Below are 24,004 nucleotides of genomic sequence, written 5' to 3'. Positions count from 1 at the left end.
TGAAACTGAGAGTCAGGCACATACCGATTGCACCACTCAGGCACCCCTTGTACTTACTAATCATTAAGCCTACTGACACTGAATATATTAAGAGTGATCAAAAGGGAATTTTTTTCTTGGAGCTATCCACCCTTAATTTTGCATGGTTGTCTGTTGTAGAATGGAAAAGCAGTCTATTGAGATCTATAAAAGTACTAAAAAGGGAGGAAAATAACATGGAAATTTGATGATAGGGGAGACAATGAACTGGAAACAGTGAAGGATACTGGATATTGAATATCTGAGAAAGAAGAGATATTTTAGTGATCTTCTAGTGGCTTCTTTCACAGCATTGTCTTAGTTTTAATAGTCCAAGATTGATGAGTCCTCACCACTGTTATTTTCTGTGACCAGATTAAAGCTATAAAGAGATAGAAGGAATATGCCATGTGCCCTTTAAAAAGGGTACAGTAAAAATACTATACCATACTTATTAATATATCATATGACTAAATGTACTATATATTTAAATTATTATACCACGCCATAATTATAAACAAAATACTGCTTGACCTATGAATATAAGTGATTCAACAGACTTGATAATGGCAAGTTACAGAGCTCTTGGGACAGATGAGTAGGTTTTCCTGGTAAGGTTCTTCCTTGCAAGCCATTTAACATTGCAGTTTGAAGTAAATAAAGCAGCACTGGTTTTGTTTGAAAAGCTTTAGCCTGCTTTGTTTTTACCTTTCTACTCTGCAATTTCATTATAGATTTACTAAGATGTATTTAGTTAAATACTGGGAATGTCAGTAGAAAATTAGATAAATGCTTACTATCTAATAGACAATAAAAAATAAGTTTTAATAAACTAAATTTTCAAAAGATAATAGCAACTTGGAATACCTTATAAAGATGGGATTATTTGTGGAAAGGATTATAATTAGATATTAGTAGAGACTCATGTGGGGGAAAAGTATACACTATACATGGAGTTTTAAAAGTACATTGTAATGTTTTCTATAGAAATCTACTTCTCTGTAGTTTTATTCTTTTATTAGAAATAGATCATAGATTCTGTTTAAATTTAAAATATTTTAAAGGGCAGCCCAGGTGCCTCAACAGTTCAGCGCCGCCTTCAGCCCAGGGCCTGATCCTGGAGACCCGGGATCGAGTCCCACGTCAGGCTCCCTGCATGGAGCCTGTTTCTCTCTCTGCCTGTGTCTCTGCTTCTCTCTCTCTCTCTCTCTCTCTCTCTCTCTGGGTCTCTCATTAATAAATAAATAAAACCTTTAAATAAATAAATAAATTAATTAATTAATTAAATAAAATATTTTAAAGAACATGTTCAATGGAGATCATAGATAATGATAATTAGAAATTTTTCTTTAATTAGAAAAATAAGTCAGTGTGTCTTTGGAAGAAAGTATGAAAAATTTATACACGTCTATTTATGATTGCCTGTAAGTTTTTTTTCCAATAATTTTGTAATTTAATTTAACCTAAAAGAAGTTACACATTTAATTTAATATTCTGTTGTTAAATAAAACAAGAATATAATTCTCCCTGCTTAATTATTATTTTCCCCTCAATATATAAGAAATTAACTTACAGCTGCTAACAGCACATCTTCAGTATAACATATTATTAAAGATGTCTAAAGCTTAGACATCTTTTAAGTACAAGGAAAACAACATCAGACTTAAGTATAAGAAACTCCCCTGTTGCTAAGATGTTGTCTACCTTTATTTCAATACTATATAATTCTTAAAGCACATGAGGACTTCCTCAAGAGCCAGTTATGTCACCCTTTAGTCTTTGATGTGTTGTAATTACCACACAGACCAGCTATATTAAGGATGCTCAGTGCTATAGTAGCTACTAAATAGCAGGATGACTGTTGAGAGGATCGAAAATTGTTACTATATTTTTATGCCAAAAAGTATATAATGGGAAATTTCTAATAGATTCTTAAATTTCTATTTAATGTACTGTGTTTACATGTTTATGTTTGCACATTGCAGAACCAAATGGGGATTATAAATCTAGCTGTATTATGTTGATTGGCAGCTAATTGTTTTATTGGTCACCAGGCATGAACTCTGGCAATCAATATTAAATACCTTCCTTGGGTGAATATTCAAATTCTGTGACAGTTCTCTTATTTGGAATGGATAAAATATCCTTTTACTTTGAGCCAGTGCTTTCCAAACTTCACCTATTTCATGTGTCATTTTCATAATTTTGCCATAGCTATGCGATATGTATATTATATTTTTAATATAATGAAAATATAATATTTTATGTATTAAAATATTTTATTTTTAATATATTAAAAATACTGATTTATTAAGTATCTTTTTTTGCATACCAGGAACTTTGATAGATGGTCCACATGCAAGATCATGATTGCTATAACAGCCTTGTAATGTAATTATTAATGTCCTCATTTTACAAATAAAGATCGAAGTGGATTCACATAGCCAATATGCAATAAAGCTAGAATTGACAGTCTGGTAATTTAACCCTTTTATCTTAAGGAGTGAACTTGTTTATCTCTGATAATAATAATATTCTTTTGATTTAAAGAAACTTTTATCTTATATGAGAACATAAGGGTTTTTTTTTTTATTAGTATTCAGTCTAACTCTTCCCATCCTTTTATTCTCAACCTTTCTGAGACTATGTATCAGTTGTATCTCTTATAAATGGCATGTAGATGGATTTAGATTTTTTTTTTCTTCTCCTAGCCTGAAAGTCTCTCATTTAATTGGCTTCCTAATCAGTTTGTATTTATTTTGATTTCTTATATATTTGGAATTATTTCTACTATCCAATTTTATATTTTCCATTTTTATTATTATTATACTTTTCCTCTTTCCTGGTTGATTTTTAATTGAATTGTATTTATTTCATTTTTCCCTTTTATTACTCTGGAAATTATACTATTTCTTTGATTTTAGTGCCTAATTTAGTGTTTCAAATAGATATATTTAGTTAAATAACACATTTAAATTTAAGTACTTCTACTCCCTCCTAGGGAAAAAAAGTTATTCTAGTCACTTTAGCTCTTCTATGTTACAAGTATTTGTATTAACATAACAAAATGTATTTACATATTTTCCACTTGTTTTCTTTCTCCCATTATTAGATGTTATTTTTGCTTTTAAATGCTTTAGATTGACCCCACATTTTCAAGTTTCTTTGCTAACCACTTCCTGTGTATTTTAGACTTTCATTTTGGGGCATTTCTCTTTCTTCCTGAAATAATGCATTAGAATGTAACCAGTGAGGGCCATTAGGGCTTAGGGTGGGACTGAGTTTTCCCTTGTTCTTTAAGGATCTTGGTTCCTGCAGGCTTTTTAGTTCTGACTCCCCACTGGGCCTGCTCTAAATCTCTCTATAAAACCTCCCAAGACACTCATAATCCATTAAGCAATCTGTTTTCAGTTCCCTCTTGGTCTTTGGCTAGAGGGATGTGCCTTTCTTGTGAACTTGGGTTTGTATTGTAATGGGTATTTGTTGTGATTTTCACATAATTTCTAGGCATTTGGGAGTGAAAAGATTTTCAGAATGTATTACCTACCACATTGCTAGAATAGATGTTTAATATTTAATGCATTCCTATTTTCTTTAGTTTTAAATTTACTTCCTTAAAGGGAATAGTTAAAAATGAAATTAATAAATAAGAAAATAATTGTAGGTGTAAAAAAGCAAGAACTATGGGCCTAGGGACTTTATCCCAAGTTAGAAAGCAAATATCAGGGCAGGGCAAAGAAAATTGTATCTTGAACTCACAGTGATGTCTGAGGTGTTAAGAAGATAGCAGTCAGGGACATCAAAGCATCAAAGCAGAAGGTGGAGGGAGCTCAGGACAGGAAAAGGACAGAGAGGAGCTCCAACAGAGAAAAGACCATTTAAGATGTGAGGAAGAATAGTAGATGGAGCATGGAACAGAAATGTAAGGAGTAAAGGGAGATTACCGCTAAGCTAGAGAAAGAGATTCTGGGAACTCAGAGGATGTTGGAATTTAAGGAAAGAAGATGGGTGGGCCTATGATCAAAGGAGCAATTAGTAATCATCAAATAAAGAGCATCCCGTAATCAGAGGTCCAAAGCCTGGACAGTCTATAGGCTGTCTTCCTGACCTTAGAGGCTGATGAAGTTTTGGAATACAGGTGAGGTCCAGAGCCGACGACCAAGAAAGAATTCCTGAGATGTCTTTGGTGCAAAATGGTGGTTTTATTTAAGCACGGGGACAGGACTGATATATACCTGGGAGTTGGGAGGGGTTTAGGGGATAGCATACTCCCTAAGGAATTTTGAAAGCAAGGTTTCCAGGACATTGAGAGGGCTAGCTATAGTTGGGAAAAGGTCACTTATTACCGTCTAGTAAAACCTTAGTCATGAGACCCTTCAGATGTATATCAGTGGGCCATGTGCTTGGGGCATGGTTGCCAACACATATCTTGGGGGAGGGGTAGAAGTAAAGGAAATTTCTAAAGAAATTTTTATATGTTAAAGTAGACTTACAGGATCCTGTGTGTCAGGCTAAGATTGCCTTTGCCCTTGGCAAAGTATTAACATGGAGGCAGCTGAGTCCTTAGAGGAATATCCCTCTACCTGTTTCAAAGACTTGTCAATGTGCTGCCCTGGGGTTATGCTTTGTCCTCAGCTAGCCCTCTATTCCTCCCCCTTCAGGTCCCCCCTACTTTCAACTCAGATGCCAGTCCCTGATTCAGTCAGCTGTGGCCAAGATGACAGGATACTGAACACATTATGCTTGACACAAGCAAATGTCTGTGACCTTTTTGATTCAACTAGAAGCAGTATAACTGGGAGGTATATTCGATAGAGGTTTCTGACAAGCAAAAAACAAAACAATGCAAAAAATTTAAGCTAGGTCTTCACATTCCACAGATTGATACAAAATAATTGCTATACCTAGGAGAAGATCACCTCACCACAAGTACAGTTGACCTGTGAACAACATGGGTTTGAACTGAGCAGGTCCACTCATATGTGGATTTTTTTTCAACATACACAGTATAATACTATAAATGTATTTTGTCTTTTTGTGATTTTCTTACTAAGTTTTCTTTTCTCTTGTTTTAAAGAATAAATAAAATTTATTTTATTGAAAGAATACAGCATATAATACATATACAAAATGTATTAACCAATGGTGTTTATCAGTAAGGTTTCTAGTTAACAGTAGAATATTAGTATTTTAAGTTTTAGGAGAACCAAAAGCTAGATGCAGATTTCTGACTGTGCAGGGAGTCATTGCCCTTGACCTCCACATTGTTCATGAATCAACTGTAATTAGAATTTCATGGACAGTATGGCACTCAGCAGAGAGATATGGGTATATTGAAGATAGAGACATATACATATCCATGGAGAATATTTAGACCTTAGATAAGTACACATAAGCAATCAATACAAGTTGTCTACAGAATGTATTTAGGAAGTTTCTTATCCGGTCATATTGACAGATAAGAAATGTTGTAATGTGAGATTATCTTTTAATGTTTTGGTATTCACTGAATATTGCACACCAGGTTTTGTTGAACTGTGTGTGTGTGTGTGTGTGTGTGTGTGTACAAACATATATTTACTTGCATTTATAATATCCTGGAAATACATGAAAACATATATTGCTAACTAGCTATTTGTAGTCATTGAGATCCTAAAATATTTCTTAAATATATAAACATATTGACTTAATTAGTATTTGAACAGAGTAATTATATTCTTCCCATCCCATTATCCACCTGGTTCCCAAATCAAAAACCTGGAAGCCACCTTTATTTTAACTCTTCCCCCATCCTCATTCTAATGCATTGTTCCTCAATTTTATCATTATCAACCCCCTCTTAGATGTTATTTTCCTAATTGTCCTTCCCACGTGACATTTTAATATCGTAGATAACATTATATCTGTTTATGTGCTGTGGCTCTTTAGAGGACCACAGCCATTGTGTTATCTAAGAAGGGTTTACCCCTCTTACCTCTACCAAGAACCAGTTATTACCCTTTGGAAGTATATCACTCCCATTGAGATTGCATACTGAAATGAGTCATCAAGACTCATTGATTTTACTTCCTAAAAAGAATTCTATGATCTTACACTGAAGATTACAGAAAACAGAGATTTTTATTCCTCTCTAATTGTCAGCTGAAAACTACCCACATTTTTAAAGAAAGAAATGAAAAACCTCATCCAGCATGAACCTAGAAGACAACCGTATCTTTAAATCATAAATCATAGAACACAACTTCCAAATTCAACGAAATCTGGACTCAAATGAGGAGAAACATCAAGAGTAGATGCTGACTTATTTGCCTATTGAATAGAATGTAGAGCTCTCTAAAGTCAGTGGCACAACATTGGAAAGCCCCATCAAAAAAATTCCCATCTAGACTCTGTGAGAACTAGAGACAGTTTTAGCGCTGGAAAACACAGAAACAGTGTTTTATGCCTTGAGTAGCAGATGATACCAACTCAGAGGGGAAGCCTCCAAGTTGTCTATTGCAGAGAGGCTGCTGAGGGTACGTAGAGGGACTGATATGGCAGAAGCTATTTGGTGTCGTTTGCAGAGAAATAAATTGCTACAGCACAATTATAATACTTAAAACTTCATGGCTAATCTTGTGGAGATTTTGAAAGCATCACTGATCTACCATTATTCAAGAACAGTAAGAAGACACAGTCCTTCCAGTTTCAGGCATAACAATATAGTTTGTATCAGACTAACCTTCCCACCTCTAAACCAACAAACACAAACAAGCAAATGTTTGAGGGTATTTGGATGGAACAAAACAGGCAGAAATTTGAAGAAATTCAATCTTTGAAAGAGGAGAAGAGGGACGCCTACATGGCTCAGTAGCTGAGTGGCTGCCTTTGGCTCAGGGCATGATCCAGTCCCACATCAGGGTCCCCATAGGGAGCCTGCCTCTCCCTCTGCCTGTGTCTCTGCCTTTCTCTCTGTGTCTCTCATGAATAAATAAATTCTTTAAAAAAGAAAGGAAGGAAAGAAGAAATAAAGTGAAGTAAGTGCCAAAGTTAACCCAGCTTTCTCTGAAGGTACTTTCTGATTTAGTGACCTGAGATAATAGAGCCTAAGCAGAAAGCAGCAGTCTTACTGGACTGAGGAGAGGGATCACAGATCAGGAATTGATAAAGAGAAGGAGCTGGAAACTGTGCCTGAGGGGCACCAAACTTTGCTACAGGTTTCCATAATTTGTTGACTCCTGAAGTGAGCATACACAGGAAAAGACTCCCAAGAAACCAAACAAAAAGCATGGCTAGAAGATTAAAGGAAGGATTGAAGAAAGATTCCAGTGAGTACCCAGTGCTGGGGAGACACATCACCCTCAAGTTCCACAGTCAGAGGGGTTTGAAAAATACCTTTAGTTTCTTGGACAAAGTCCAGAAGGACCAAACTCTGGGGATATGCATTACACTATACAAGTAATGGCAAAGCTTTAGGGTCAACTCTGAATAGGAATGAGATGATTTCTCTCTGCCTACCAAAAGAAAATTTTACCCTGATTAAAGGAAAATAAGAGAGCAAACATCCACAGTGGCTGGCATCTAATTAAAATTTATAAGGTATGATTTAAAAATTAGATTAATAAAAAAGGACCAATTGACCAAAAATCAATAATAGAGTTTTCATATAGGGTCTTTAAAATATTCATGATTAATATGTTCCAGAAAACAAAGGATGTTGGGTGTTTTCTGCTGAGACCTGGAACCCATTCTAAAAAGTTAAATGGCAATTCTAAAACTAAAAGATACAAACAAAAATGTAATAGGTCAGTTTAATGGGGTATTAGAAGCAGTAGAATAGAGAATTCTTGAGCTGGTCAATGGAACGTGTATAAATTGATGGACAAAGAGAAAACAAGGAAATAAATTGGAGGAGGACATATGAGATATGTGGGCATAATGAGAAGGTCTAATCTATATATATAGTTTGGATCCCAGAAGAAGAGGAAATGGCAGAAACAATACTTGAATACCAAAGTACTAGCCGAGAGTTTTCCAAAACTGATGAAATACATCAAATTATGAATCCAAAAACCTATAAAAGAATCCACAGGATGTAAAAAGAAAAAAAATCTACCAATATCATGATCAGAGTACTGAAAACTGAAGAAAAAAAACATTTCTTAAAAGAATCTCAGGGTAAAGAGATGTGAAGTTCACCAAGACAATGATAAAACTGGCTGAAATTTCAACAGATACATAAAAGCTAAAAAGCAATGGAATGACCAAAAGAAAGAATGTTGTAGGGAAAAAAAACAAAACAAAAATATTTCCAGCCTAAAATTTTATGCTTAGTAAATATTACCTAGCAAAGAATATCCTACAGAAAATGAAGGAAGGGAGGAATACAACAGGTAGGAGAATTCATCACCAGTAGACCTGTACTCCACATTGAAGGAAAATGCCCCCAGTGGGAAGCACTAAATTTGAGGAAAGAATGAACACTGGGAAGAGTTAATAATGATAACAATATTTTGTCGTGGTTAAAACATATGTAGAAGGGGGTGCCTGAATGGTTCAGTCAATTAAGCGTATGACTCTTGAGTTCAGCTCAAGTCATAATCTAGGGTTGTGAGATTAAGCAACATTTACTATCACTATTTACACTGGGCATGGAACCTGCTTAAGATTCTCCCTCCCCCTCTTCCTTTACCCCTCCCCTACCACTCATGTGCACTTTCTCTCTCTAAAACAAAAAAATATAGAAGTAAAATATATAACACCTACATAAAAGGTGGAAAGGGTGTAAATGGAATCAAGCCATGCTAAAGTTTTCGCATTCTTTTGAAAGCGATAAAATGTTTAATTTAAGGAAGTTTTTAATAAGTCAAGGTATATATTATGTATTTTTTAATCCTGAAGGTGTCCATTAATAACTAATAGAAGAATACATAATTCAGATGCTAATATGTAGAAAAAGAGACCAAATTAATCTAGGCAGAAATGGAGAAGTAAAAGAACACAATGATTAAAAATAAGTGGCAAGTGATAGGGTCAATTCCAGCTATCTCATTAATTGCATCAAAAGTAAATGGACTAAATACGTATAACCAATGTCATGAAATGAGAAAAGGGAGATACCAGTGTAGGATACACAAATATTTAAATGGTTTAAACAATTGTATGCCAGTAAGTTTTACAGTTCAGATCAGGGTTAGCCAAAACTATGACCAACAAACCAAATCTGGCCCACCGCCTATTTTTGTGAATAAAGATTTATTGGAATACATCATTTCCTTATATATTATCTGTGGCTCTTTATCTACCATAATAGTAGAGTAATTGCAACAGAAACAATCTGGCCTGCAAAGCCTAAAATATTTACTATCTGGCCCTTTACAAAATAAGTTTGCCTAACCCTGACTCAGATGAAATGTACAAATTTCTTAGAAAGCACAACTTACTAAAAATGACATAAAAAGAATAAAAACTTTGAAGAGTCCTGTGTCTATTTTTTTAATGCTTCTGAAATTATTTTAATATTCCCCACAAAGAAAACTCCTCACCCATGCAGATTCACTGATAAATTATTCCAAATATTTAAGGAATGAATGCTCTCAGGCATATAGCAATTTCTCTAGAGAATAAAAAGTAAAAGTAAAAATACTTCCTAAATCTTTTTGTGAGGCCAGCCTATCCTTGATAACTTTGATAAGGACATTAGAAGACAGGAAAATCACAAACCAAAATCTCTCATAAAATTTCAGCAAATTGAATCCAGATAGATTTTGAGAGAATGAAAATACATTATGACAAAACTTTTTGTTCCATAATGCAAAATTTGTTTTACATTTTCCATATATAATTAATTGCAGAATGAAAGAAATTATATAATCGTCTCAATAAAGGGAAAAAAGCATTTGATAAAATTCAGCACATACATTTGATAAAATATCTTAGCAAACTAAGAACTTTCTTAAGACAATAAAAATTATCTACAGTGACCCTACAGCAAGTATTTTATTTCATAGTGAAAAACTGAACACTTTTGCCCCAATTTCATAGGCCATTCTCACAACTTCTATCAAACATTATTCACATGGCCCTAGCCAGTGTTGGACCTCGCAGTATAGCAATATAGCAGTAAAAAATAAGTTAATAAAAGCTATAAAGATTGCAAATGAAGAATTTAAAATGTCATTATTCATAGTTTTTATGATTCTTCATATAAAAAACCCAAAATAATCTATAAAACAACTATTAGAATCAATAAATGAACTTAGTATAGTCACTGGATACAATGGCAAAATACAAAAATTTATTGTATTTTTATGTACTAGCAGCAAACTTTAGGAAATTAAATTTATAAAATACCATTAGTATAATATAATCAGAAACTAGAAATACCTAGGAATAAGTCTGTTACCTAAGAATATGCTAACAAAAGGTATGTACATCCTCAATACCAAAAACTACTTATAGCCTCATGCATGTGTATGTGTATACGAATGAAATTCAGCAAGAATTACACAGAGGTAATTATTCTGAACGGCTGGCATTTTTGAAGAGATTGAATATAGTGATTTAACTTGAGTGCATCCCTCAGTTCTAACTGATGCTTATTCAGGTAGATCCACTAGACATGGTCAGGAGATATTTGATGCCATTTGGTTGTCATTCATCAGCCCTGTATTTTAACTACTGAAAATTTTGAGATAGATGCCTGGGAATTGTTTCTTAATATTGATCAGCAAGTTTCTGTTTGATTTCAATTTGTGATTAGTAACTTCCATATTGATCTAAATAATTTGGGTTGATTTTTAGTATTTTTGTTAACAGAATTATGAATTTATGTATATTACAGCCATCTTTTAATATGCCTTATATTACTGGCCCCTTTTCAGGTTTACCATAGAATCTTGTTAGACCTCCAGATTCTTTTGGCATGTTGAATATTTAGAAAGTGATTATAATTTACCAATCTTTTTTTAAAAATTCTTGTTTAAAATGAGTTTCTAAATTGGCTATTATCATAATTTCATGGTTCTCACTTATTTATACTTTGCCATATATGAAATTGGTATATATTTTACAATTGATGGCATGCCATAGTTTTGTTACCAACATTTTTCTTTCTTAAGAATACATAAAATAATAATGTATTTTAATATTGATGACATCTTTGATTTGATAAAATGCATATAGATTATCATACCATCTTTGCCATTTTATGGTAAATTATATCCCACTAAATAATGTATGTTATTTACAGTGTGAGCCAAAGCAGTCATCACTACCAGACATCATTTGCTGTACCTATCACTATGAGATCTCTAAAATTCTGCTAAATTCAGGGTACAGACTTTTTTTTATTATCCGTAGTTCTAGGATCCTGTGAGCCATAAAACAGATACTAAACCAATTTCCTTTGCAGGCTTTGTAGGTATTGGTTCTACATATAAAGTAGAACTCTTGTTCCTTAATGGTCAGCTTGCCACTTCTAATTAAATGAAAGTTGCTCTCAACTAAATATTCTAAGATCAATTCATCATTTTAACAGAAAATCAAATTTTAATCTTGTATTAATATAACTTTTAGTAAATAACTCACAGACTTTTCTTAGTATATTATGAATATTTACATTAATTGGAGCCAGTTTGTCAAAGTTTTATTTTTTTGCCCTTCAGACTTACTGTTTACAGCTACCATAAAACAGGGTAAATAGCTCACTTTTCCTCAGACCTTCTACAATTTAATGTATCTGCTCAAGTTCTGTCTTTTACTATCTTCATTCACATTCCAGGTATTTTAATCTAAGAAATTATTTCCTTCTTTTCCTTTGATAAATAAAAACACATCTATTGTCTTGAATATGTATCCACATATTTTAAAGTATATGCCACTTTTGTTCCTAGTGTAGAACCAACTGTCAATATTAACTACAACTTTTAACCTAAGCTTCTATTTCATAGAGAAAACTCAGAGGTAGGTAATTGAGCACAACAGACTGTCATATGCAAGTAATTTAGCATACCAGCAAGTTATAGAGCACACATGAAAGCACCCTACACCCACAATATCCCTTAGATATATTGTTTAAGGGGCAGAAATGAAGATAAACTTTATCAAAGGCAAAGCTACTATATATCATATGAAAATTAAATGTACATATATATATTTCCTTGGTTATTAACCAAGTTTTATATTCTAACTTAGAAAATATCTATATTCTTATTATCCAGAATCTCTTATTCAGAGATTTTTTAATTAATTAATGAATTTTTTAATACTAATTCTAAATCTTAAAATTCACTAATCACTTGGAAATTTTGCTTAGGCTGACACTCCAACTTAATTCTTATTGATAACAGAGTTTTATCAGAATTACAATTCAATTTAGTTATTACATAATTTTACATTTTTCATAATCTTAAGCATTATTACTGTGTTAGCGTTCCATTAAGTAAAACCAGTTTAGGAATTCCAGATTCTGGCTGCCCATGCAAAAACCAATCTGTCTTGGAAAACCAATCTAAGTCTAAGTCTTTCATTTTCTAAAAAAGAAAATGAAATTTTGTGCTCATATCATATACCATGCTGGTAAAATCTGTAAGAAGACAAAACTTTAAGTTGAGATATAATTCACATACTACAAAGTTCATCCTATGGAATTATAAAATCTAGAAGTTTTTAATGTAGTCACAATTTGATGTGCAACTATCACAACTGTCTAATTCCACAATATATTTATCATCCCCCAGAAGAAGCCCATTTAGTGGTCACTTCCCATTCTCCCCCTTTTAGCATTTGGTGACCACTTATCTACATTTGTCTCTGTGAATTTGACTCTAGGACATTCCATTTAAATGGAAGCACACAATAAGTAGCCTTTTGTATCTAGCTTCTTTCATGTAATGATGTTTTTAACTTAATCCATGTTTATAACAGCACTTCATTCCTTTTTTATGTTTGATAATTCTCCATTGTATATGGATATGCCACATTTTGTTTCTCCATTCATCAGTTTATGAGCATTTGGGTTGTCCTTTTTTTCAGTGTTAAGAATGACGTTGATATGAATATTCATATGTGAGTTTTCATGTAGATATGTGTTTTAAATTTTCTTCAGTGTGTACCAAGGCATGGAATTGCTGGGCCATATGGTAACTATGTTTAACTTTTGAATGGAATTACTGAATCATTCGATAACTTTGAGTTTAATTTAACTATGTCTAAGTTTAATGAAACTGTCAGACTTTTCCAAAGCAGTAGTATTTTACTTCCCCATCAGCAATGTATGAGGGTTCTAGTTTCTTCAGATTCTCATCAACACTTGTTAGTGTCTCCTTTTTATTATAGCTATCCTAGTGTGTATGAACTGGCATCTCATCATGGTTTTTATAAGGCTGTTTTTAAGCCAAATTTATCAAACTAGTTTGATATCTCAAAGGATTAGCTTTGATTATGGGCTTAAATTCTTCTATTAAAATTCTTCTGAGTTAGCAATTCTTTGAGAATTTTTTTTCTTAAGAGGCTAGCATATTCAAAGTATTTGATTTTCAGTTTCTTTTTTCTCTAGAGATTCTTTAGTTACCCATATTAGAATTATGTAAGTACTTACTCATCTATACAGTTCAGTCAGAACAGGAGTTCTATTAAATTTAAGATAACTTTGGATCTAATATCTATCTGCCTGGACAGCTATTCCTAGGGTACATAGAAAGTAAAAGATTTTTATTATCAATTAAAAAGACTGTTTTTAAGAATACGAAGAGAACTAGCAACCTTGGTTTTCCCACTTAGCCAAAGGACCAAAATTACCACCGAAATCTAAGCCTGGACTTTAAAGAGCAGTTCTTATTTCAGTATGCACAAGACATTTTCATAAGTTATGTGAACTTTTAGTAACAAGCTAACAGACATGTAAAAAAGGCTAACAAACCCAATTTTGGGGGGTTTTGCCATCCAACTTATAATATATCCTGATATCTATCATCCAACAGATTTGATTCCATGAATGGATTTCCTATTATTGGTGCCATTAGTGAGGATTGTATTATTAGTCACAAGCAAGCAAAATATGAGCCAATTTACCAAGAACCAGAAACAAACAAACAAAACAAAGAAATACAGAAAACCAGAGTCTGAAAAAAGGAAGCAGAGACTAAAAGTCATGTTCTGTTGCCACTTGTTTAAAGGCAACCTTTAAGGAGTACAGGAGGTGCCCTGCTCCAACAACATAGTTTAATTGGATCCAGCAGGGGGTCCATTTGGGCATTTTGATGGGACTCCTCAACACTACCAAAACCTTATTCTCAAAATCAAAACACAGTAATAAGACAAACAGGTAGCAAATGTTGAACTTTTAACTCATTAGTGAGAAAACCAACAGGATGATAAATAGATTCCAAAGATGATCCAAGAAACTCAGGTACTTATGTATACACATATATAGTCATTGAAAAAAAAGATGAATGCTGAATAAGATTATGAATTTAGATTCAAAACTGGGTAATATTCTCTAGGTCAGTAAAACTGTAACCTTTGGAGTTACCTCATCTTCTAAATAGTTATCATTTGCTCCTTATCAGTTTTCTTCAAGTTAATATCTAGCTTTACAGAGTTGCAAAATCTTTGAACCATAATTATTATAGGAGTAAATAGACAAAAATTTTACACATTCCCCTAGAGAGTCACATGACCCTTCAGTGGGCTTGTTAGATAATACATCAACCATTAGAAAATAAGGCAACTATTTTATTTGGTCTAAAATCCACATTAGATTTCTTTATAGGGGGAAATTATTACTCTGAGCAATTGGGAGAATGGGTATCTTTAATGTGATAAGAAGGATAAGTTCTATAGAGCAGTTTTTCAGTTGGGTGGAACATGTTATTTTTGAGAAACATATCCAAACAGGAATGTCAGTTAACAGCTGACTATATAAATCTCGAGTTCAGGACTGAGTACAAGTGGAGAGAAAACAATTGGAATTTGCAGCAATGTTTAATATGTAAAGCCTGAGAGAGGAGACACCTGGGGAGTTAGTGTCATAGGGAAGAATATAGGTCAGAGGGCTGAGCACTGAAGAACCGCAGTATTTGGTGACAAAGAGGATAAAGGTCTTCTTGTCAATGAGGTAGGAAAATCATGAGAATAAAGTGTTTCATGATCAGTAAAATCAAATGTCTTGTCACATACATGATTTATTGAGAGGTCAAAAAGGTAAGGACTGTGCAATGATAGGACTACCATGTGGAATCATTGGTGACTTTAATAAAAAAGGCAGCTTTGGTGAAGTAGTGGGGACAGAGCCTGATTTAAATTAGTTCAAGATAGAATAGGAAGACAGAACATACAGACAACTGCATGAGAAGATTTTTTAGCAAAAAAGCCAGTAGCCAGAGGGAGGGGGGGTATCAAAGAAGAAAGGTGGGGGTTTTGTTTATTTATTTTTAAAGATGGGTTATATCCTAGTCCATTTGTATACCAACATCACTTTTTTTTTTTGCTTCCTACTCAAATTTTCAGTTCATTCAGCAGTAGGAAGGGCACTGTGGCAAATCTAGTGATGCATAAGGTGCATGCTGATATAAAATGTAAGAATCCTAATATAACCAAAAGAAAACAGAAAACAAAGGACTGGGAAACGAGAGTCATAACACTAAACAGGCTCTGAGCTTTATAAAGCAGAAAACCTTAAAGTACATCCTGAAGGATTCAGGCACTAAATGAAACTAAGTAACGGGAATAGTTTACTAGGCAATGGAAGCGAAACAAATAAAAGGATACAAAATAGGGGAATAGAAAGCATATTTGCAGTAAAATGGTAACCTTCACATGAATTAAATTAACCTGATTAGAACCCAGAAACCTCTCCCCTCAATTAGGTAAACAGAATTGAAAATGCCTTAACATGTTCTTGTTGAACACTATGATATTCCATATTCTTAAGGAAGCTGTGTACAGTTGTCATATCATATAAGAATGCTTTTAAAATTCTAAATATTTTATTTTTTGAGGAAAAACTATATCATTTATTCACAAAACTAATTTTAACATAAATTCTTAACTCCATAAGTGGTAATCACTATACAGATTTCCCTAATTTTTTTAGAAGTTTTGTCATTGGTTTGCATTGGTGATATAGTGATGAGCATAGCTGCTTTCCAGAATTTTTTCAACATAGTAGAACATTTCATTGCTGTGATTAAACGCCCATGAAAAAATAATTTTGAATCTTCCTGGCTCATATTGAATACACTCTCATGACAGAAATATTATTGATGACATTTCCCTATACTTTTAAATTTTTCTGTAGCCTAAAGAACATTGTCAAATATTTTACAATAGTATTTTTTATGAACTAACTTTTAAAATACAAATTGAGAGTTGTAATAGAACTCCATTTTCATGGAAATAATGGAGAAACAAAAGGTACATGTTAGTTTATCCAGACTTTACTATTAAGGTAAGAATAAAATCATCAGAAAAGAAATTTTCAATAACTCCTGCAAGGAGTGTGCTAAAAAGATTGATGAGAGGTGGAAAAACTACTGACTTCTCAATCACAAGTGTTTGATTGAAGATGGACATGATAACTACAAAACTGACCAAATTATGACATTGCTTCATATTCTCCAGCAAAAAGTCTGCAAGCAAAATAGTAGAAAAAGCAGGTAGTAAGAGTAAGCTTAAGGAGACGTGGCAGATTTAGATCATGCATTGAAATAAATTGGTGAGGACACAGAAGAAGTTTACTGTAATATTTATCATGAAAGAAGGTCCCCTGGAGTTGGGAATACAAACCCCATAAGAATCAATTTTGGACTAGCTATAGGTAATACTGTCCTCAATAATGTTTTGAAATAGAGTTTGCATAAAGCACATAGCATAACTAAATGGCTTTAAAAGCTTTGAGTTAATGAAAAGCTGATTAGAATAAATTGAAAGGGTACAAGTATTAATATTATTAATGATATAGACCAAGTAATTCAGGTAGGGATTAAAAATGATTCCTATCAAATAGGGGTCTCATTTTTCAATTCAATTCATGGAAGGATACTAAGGATCCAACAGTCTTGTTTCATTTCCATAACTTCTAAGCCTTCCACAATCTCATTCTCCCATTTTTCTGAATTCATCCCATATCAGTTTCCCTTTCTACTGAAACACTCATTATATATTTAACCACAAATACATTACATGATCCCAAATATTTGTTTTATCATTTCTAATCATATTAGGATTTATCCCAACCTGAGTATTAAATGTCATCACTGTTAAAAGTTACTGTTTCAACGTATTTTGTACTTCAAAACAAGAAATAGAAAATCAAGATCGTGGTAAGGGTCATGTAAGTCAATTTTTGCAGATATTTTAAGAAAACATAAAATAAAGAGGGCCATTTCAGATATATCAAACCAGGTCTTTACTAGACCAAAAGAGGGCAATCTACATGGATAATATAACTGCATATGCAGCGTAACTTAAAAGATATGAAGAATCCTAACATCCGTGGCTCCCAACTTTCCTGCCTTAGCTCTCTCCCCAACTCACAGACATACATTTACTTTAGCAAGTAGAGGCGATTTTTTTTCCCCACCAAACTTCCAGGGTGCCTGAAATTCTCAACAGTAATTTTTTTCATTTAGGAAAGAAGTATAGTAATTTATTCAGGTAAATTAGTATAATCTGGAAACATAGACAAGCAAGTTATAATAAGCAAGGAAAAAAAAAGAACATCTCAATCTGAGCATATGAGTTTGAAACACTGACAGAGAAAAAGGAAGTGGAATTTGGAAGAGATGCAACATGAGGGGATAAGGAAGAAAGAGGGAAATGTGATTCTTTTTGCCTCATTAGTAGTCTGTCTTAGACTCGTTAAGCCTCAGATTGTAAAAGAGATATCTGTTAGTTGGAACTAGAACAGATGTTTTCATTTTTTAAGCCTTGAATGGCAAATCCAGAGTATCCATTTTTAATAATACTTTTTTCTGAGGAATGTATATGAACTTGTTTTATTGATTTAAATATTTTTGTTTTTCTCTGAAAGTAACACAGTAACTCTAAAATTAGTAACATTTTCCTCCCTGTGGATAACATTGGTTGCATTTCTTTTTACTCTAAGTTTAAGATTCCTATGTCAAAATACTATTGTTTTAAGCTATGTCTAGTAAATCCTAGCTATAAGCCTACTACTCAACTGACTTTTCCTGCTAAAAATTTACCTGGATTATTTCAAAATTAATTAGATTTAGAGCTTTGGTTATGCTGACCTGTAATTTATGGATGCATATATGTTTTTACTTTGTAAATATAGTTCATTTACCCCTAAAATGCAAGGCAGACGGATGGGGACTTCAGGAAGAGCCATCACGAAGAGCACCAGTGTGAGTGGGGAGATGTACACACTGGAGCATAATGATGGCAGTCAGTCCGACACGGCTGTGGGTACAGTTGGAGCAGGTGGAAAGAAAAGGAGATCCAGCCTGAGTGCCAAAGTGGTTGCCATAGTATCTAGAAGGAGTAGAAGCACATCCCAACTAAGCCAAACAGGTGAGTGAAGTGAATTCAACTTAGACACCTCGAATTCTTGCTGGAGAGACAAAAGTGGATCCTCGTGCTATGGCTTGTGAGTGATTGTAGAGTGTACTGATTCTTTGCAAAAGGAAATTTATTTTTCTGTCTCTGAAAATCTGTCACATGTGTGTGCTTATTTTTTTTCTGTACAGCTGTCTAACAAGGTATCATTTGTCAATCTATAAAGTGGTCAGATATTTTCTATAAGTTAAAAAAAGAAATAAAGTCATGTCTATAAATATGCAAGGAAATGCAAAGAAGTATTAAAGATCCAAATTGATTTATATGCAAGAAAAGCAACAGGATTCTCCTTTTCAAAATGTTCCATGATATAATTACCTATGATTTAGGCTCTATCTATATTTTTTATAGAAAAGAAGGTCAGTTGTGCAACTTGAAATATAGTCTTCAAGGTACTGTATGAATATAATTATTGAACTGTGATTGTTATATTTTCAGTGCAAGTTAAAAACCCAGCAGTTATTTTTACTTTAGGAAAATGGGTCAGTGGATTTGTGCAAAGAATAATGTCTTAATACAAATTTGAGTTTCAGATACTTTCTACAGCTTATAAATCTTAAAAGCTTTATGTCCTCAAGGTATATAGAAAAAAGCAAACACAGAAAGGAGGATGGTTATTTCTGTACTACAAAATTTTTTTTCAGTTGCCCAAAATTATATAATATTTATCAGACATTATTAGATAATTCAGTACTATGCTCAGTACTATGGAAAACTAAAGGTAAGTGAAATATTGAATTGATTTAAACTGTCAGTACTTGTTTCTCTTGTTATAACCATTGGTTCCGTATTTCTGTTCCTTAACAGCAAAAGTCTTGTAACAAAATTTACTTATGCCAAAAAACTTTCATGAAATTCTTTTCATAGTTAACTTGGCATCCTGGAGAGTGCCTATTTTAAAATGTGCATTCTAGTGGACGTACTTACAAATAAATTAAAGGTAGGATATTAAACCATTGAAAAACTGAACTAGAGTGCACAGCTATTTAAACAGAGGTTTGTCTTTCTGAAAAACATAGAATGAACCTAGATTAGCTAGTCTCTGTGATGGATCTGCCTCTGTGCCATCCAACTAAGATGAGATGTTCATTGGGAAGGAGAATTTTTTATTTTCCTAGTGTCAGACTTCTTCCTAAAGAGTAGGAGGCATTTTTCCTTTGTGTTGTTTGATTTGTCTTATTTTTGATGGTGATGCTTCTTGGTTTTTGGTATTGATGTAATGATAGTTTACAGTGTGGATAAGGATTTCACCACCAGATTTCAAAATCCGTCATCACTTAGATGAAATGGAAATGTTCTTTGATGAACCAGTCTTTCCTATGTGAGAGGCTGCAGGTTTAGCGAGCAGGTATCTTCTTTCCCTAACTATTCATAGTCTCTCTTCTTTTATTTTTCCCCTATAGTTAGTTCCCTCTCTATCACTCACTAGTTAAGTATAATTATAGTTTCTTAGACTAAAACACAACAATAATTTTATATAGAATCTATACTTGTTATACAACTTTGTAGGTAATAGGTTCAGATGAAACACTTAGACTCTGCTTTATTAATTTAAATTTTATTCCATTTATGGTCATTGTTTAATTTCAAATAATATTTACCTTCCCAAAAGGTTGCATTGTTAATAACTTCCATGGAATGCCTACTTTAGGGGATTAGGTTGCAGTGTAAGGAAGCGGAAAAAGATAACGGGTTACAAAGCCAAGCTAACAAAATAATTCTATTCCAAAATGACTCAGTGAATCAACTTTGACTTCATTTCTATAGGACTTAGTTTGCTTATATAATGGGTGGGTTGGACTAGATGTCCTTGTTTGAACTTTCCAGGTATAAAATTTTATGTCTCTTTTTCTATATCATAATTTTACCTGTTATTTGATACTCTCCATCTTTCTAAAGCACACGACAAATAGTAACAAACCTCAATTGTCATGCCTCTTTGTTTCAGTGCATGCCGTGGTTTTTTGCCCTGTTCTGTCTTCTAGAAGTGATATGGAGAGGAAAACAGCATTCCTTATACATTAAAACAGGCTGTGTATTCTGTGAAATAGAACATATTACATTTAATGTAAATGTTTAATTGTTTTAATGTGAAAAAAGATTAAGTAAGGTCTTCTCTTATAGTAAACCTCTAATCTGTACAGCCTGGGTTACAGATTCTCTACCCTCTACCACACAGACAACAGAGAATCAAGAAAATGCAAAGCACTCAGAAATAAAGTCTAATCAACTCTTTTTAGAATGATAGACTACAAACATATTGCTTTTCTGCTTTTGTTGCTATAACTGCAAGTTTGCTCAAAGTGGCATATTTGAGTCTTCGTTTGAAATCAAGTAAAATTTATTTCAACAAATTGAAAATAGTAAATTTTATACATATACTCACATATGTATATTTACTATGAAGAGCATTTATTAGCTCTTTAATTAGATATATAATTATTCTAACGATATACTAGTCTCTAAAGTTACATATGATTATTCTTACAGGATATTTCAGTTATAAATAATATTAATATTTTTAAATCACCTTTACCACACTATTTATTCACAATTAAAGTAGGAATAACTTCTTTAAATATGTATTTTTAATAGGAAAGTGACAAGACATTTCCAATGACTCTAGGTGTTACTACTGGTAAATGTCTTCAAGCAATCACAACATACTATTTACTATTCAGTAAATGGTAGCTGAATTAGATTGAAATGTGAAGTAGTGAAAGAAAGGAAAATTATAAGAAAAAACTCCTGATCCTGATCTAGCAATATTTTCAAATTGAATGAAATTCTGAGTAAACTTAGAGCTAGGCTTTAGAACTCAAGGTAGTTTTTTTAGCTCATGTAGATTTAGAAGCCCAGCCTGAGTAGTGTGAGGATTTGTTCCCTCACTTATAGGCTAACTATATGACATTCCCCCAGTGGAAATCCCTTCCTTACTTATAAATAAAGGCATTTTTGAGAAGGGTCTAAACATCTGTGAAGGTTCATCCCTAAATAACACCCCTGCAATTACCTACAAGTAGAAGTATCATAAGAATGGTAAGTATTCATGTGTCTATGTGAATAAAACTAGTAACAGATTTACATTCTAGAGCTTTTCCCATGCATTCTTCAGTTATACATATGCACATATGTGTACATATAATTTCACTCCTTTATTGGTCATAATAAACTTATGAAGTACCATTGCTACTATTCCCTTTTTTTTTTTTAAGATTTTATTTATTCATGAGAGAGAGAGAGAGAGAGAGAGAGAGGCAGAGACACAAGCAGAGGGAGAAGCAGGCTCCATGCAGAGAGCCCGACATGGGATTTGATCCCGGGTCTCCAGGATCACATCCTGGGCTGAAGGCGGTGCTAAACCACTGAGCCACCCAGGCTGCCCTATTCCCATTTTGAAATTGAAGAAACTAAGGCATACAGTGATTAGGTAATTTGCCCAAGTTCCCATTATAAGTGATAGGCCCAGAATTTAAACCCAGGTTTCTGGGTACCAAAGCCTATGCTCTTAACCACTGTGCAACAAAGAATTTGAAATAAGGTTCAACAAACATTTAAGCACAGTCCTGTTGCTAGTGTGTGATAGACACTATACTAGGCACTGGGCTAGGAGCAAGGAATACTAAAGAGATGGATGAAATACTGACCCTGCCTTCAGAGATGTCAAAGTAGAAAAGGGTGAGTTACATATTAATATTCCATCTCAGAAAGGGCAACTATCCAATTATCAAAGGGGTACAGGGGGAGCACAGAGTGTGATTCACTTTCTCATGCAATTTCAAGAGGATTCCTTAATGAGGTGAGACCTGTGCATTAAAAAATAAATTGGGGGGCACCTAGGTGGCTCAGCGGTTGAGTGTCTGCCTTTGGCTCAGGGTGTGATCCCAAGGTCCTGAGAGTCCTGCATTGGACTCCCTACAGGGAGCCTGCTTCTCCCTCTGCCTATGTCTCTGCCTCTCTCTGTGTGTCCTCATGAATAAATAAATAAAATATTTAAAAAATAAATAATCAATCAATCAGGACTGTTATACAGGGAAGGCCATTCCAGGACAGAGGGAACAGTACCTCGATAAAGTATTTGAAAATGATGAGTGCTTACTCCCCTGGGAAAGGTGCACATCCTAAAAGCATATAAAAGATTTCTTTAACTCTAATGGATAGACCTCTTCCATGCAACAGACAGGTCACCTCAGGACAAATCTTAGATCAAATAAGCACTGTGAATCTGAGATTATGATTTCTGCTTAGAACATTTAAATTTTATGAAGAAAATATCTATGCATGTAAAATACCGTCAGTTTTATAGACTAGAAATTGTTCAATTTACCTCATCTTATATTACTGAATAACTATATCTCCATTCTGTACCAGCCACAGTAGGTATTTTAGAATTAAAAGTATCATCCCCAGGGGAAGGAAATTATTCACACTTGAAATAAATATAAACCAAAGAACTGAATGAGAAAATATAAAGCAAGTGCCAAATGTAGTAAACACCATGCCATTTATGTATGTTACCAAAAGAAGAGGGAAGACAAAATGGTCTAAAATCTGTGTCTTGGGATGAGAGCAAATGTAGAACTGGTAAATAATTATGGTCTAACCATTTGATTAAATTATTTATTATATCATTAACAGCTAAAAATACTTTAGTAGATAGACTAATACCGTGTTAATGATTAAAACTGATGAAATTATGGAAAATGTTACTGGACTATTTTCTAATTTTCAAACAATTAAGAGTCAATTATCATGTACTAAGAATGTACCAAAAAATCATTTCTCTTTCTTTAATGATAGATATTCTGTACCTTTCAAATTTTCCCCATTCCAAATTTCATTTTCCTCTGTCCAAGTCCTTTCCTTTAAGACCCTGCTCAAGACCCTCTAACTCTATAAATTGTCTTCTGTTACTTCAATATTTACCAGTATCTTTTTCTCTGAATTCCTGTTAGATAAAACTCTCTGACTTTCCTGTCCGTTTGCTTCAAGTGCAGAAAATTTGGGGCTATTGTCATGAGCAAAGTAATAGGTATATATTTTGTAAAGAAACATATCTCACATGAACATGGATAAACCAAAATTTCTATGACTTGGAAATGATGCACACCCCTTCTGAGTAAAAGAATCTCAATCTGTACCAAGAATACCTTTTAGTTACATTAAACTCCTAGCATATTCTTCCTCTCTTTCTGTGTCACAGCAGAGCAACAGACCAGGGCCTGGGTTCCTACAGGTTCCACCCTGGCCTCTGGGCCCTGCAGAGCCTTCTCCTCTTTCCCCATCTGGCTCACACATTTAGCATTATCTGTTTTAGAGTTTAGGCATTTACGAAAGGCAAAAGAGTCGCTGCTGCCTTCTGGCTGCTTTACATTCCTGTGAGAATCCCTGAAGCAAGGAAGCATAAAATAATTTTGTGGAAACA

General features: G+C 33.6%; 1 protein-coding gene and 1 long non-coding RNA gene across 57 annotated transcripts in view; one reads left to right on the top strand and one right to left on the bottom strand.

The window, feature by feature from the left end:
- Positions 1-24,004, bottom strand: part of LOC140636783 (uncharacterized) — a 178,046-nt gene that overhangs the window by 47,238 nt on the left and 106,804 nt on the right. For all 7 annotated transcript variants that reach the window (XR_012034004.1, XR_012034003.1, XR_012034005.1 and 4 more), the window contains one exon: positions 20,501-20,619. This is a non-coding gene — a long non-coding RNA (uncharacterized lncRNA). The remainder of the gene's footprint in view (positions 1-20,500; positions 20,620-24,004) is intronic.
- RIMS1 (regulating synaptic membrane exocytosis 1) overlaps positions 1-24,004 on the top strand; it is a 477,707-nt gene that overhangs the window by 391,919 nt on the left and 61,784 nt on the right. For 43 of the 50 annotated variants that reach the window (XM_072832369.1, XM_072832362.1, XM_072832364.1 and 40 more), the window contains one exon: positions 18,299-18,534. The exons of the other annotated variants lie outside the window; for them this stretch is intronic. In XM_072832369.1, coding sequence (XP_072688470.1) covers positions 18,299-18,534 — 236 coding nt within the window. The remainder of the gene's footprint in view (positions 1-18,298; positions 18,535-24,004) is intronic. 50 annotated transcript variants of the gene reach the window in all.

The sequence above is a fragment of the Canis lupus genome, chromosome 7 (genome assembly GCF_048164855.1).
Source record: "Canis lupus baileyi chromosome 7, mCanLup2.hap1, whole genome shotgun sequence".
In the NCBI taxonomy this organism is placed as follows: domain Eukaryota; kingdom Metazoa; phylum Chordata; class Mammalia; order Carnivora; family Canidae; genus Canis; species Canis lupus.
This window is presented reverse-complemented; position numbering and strand designations above follow the sequence as displayed.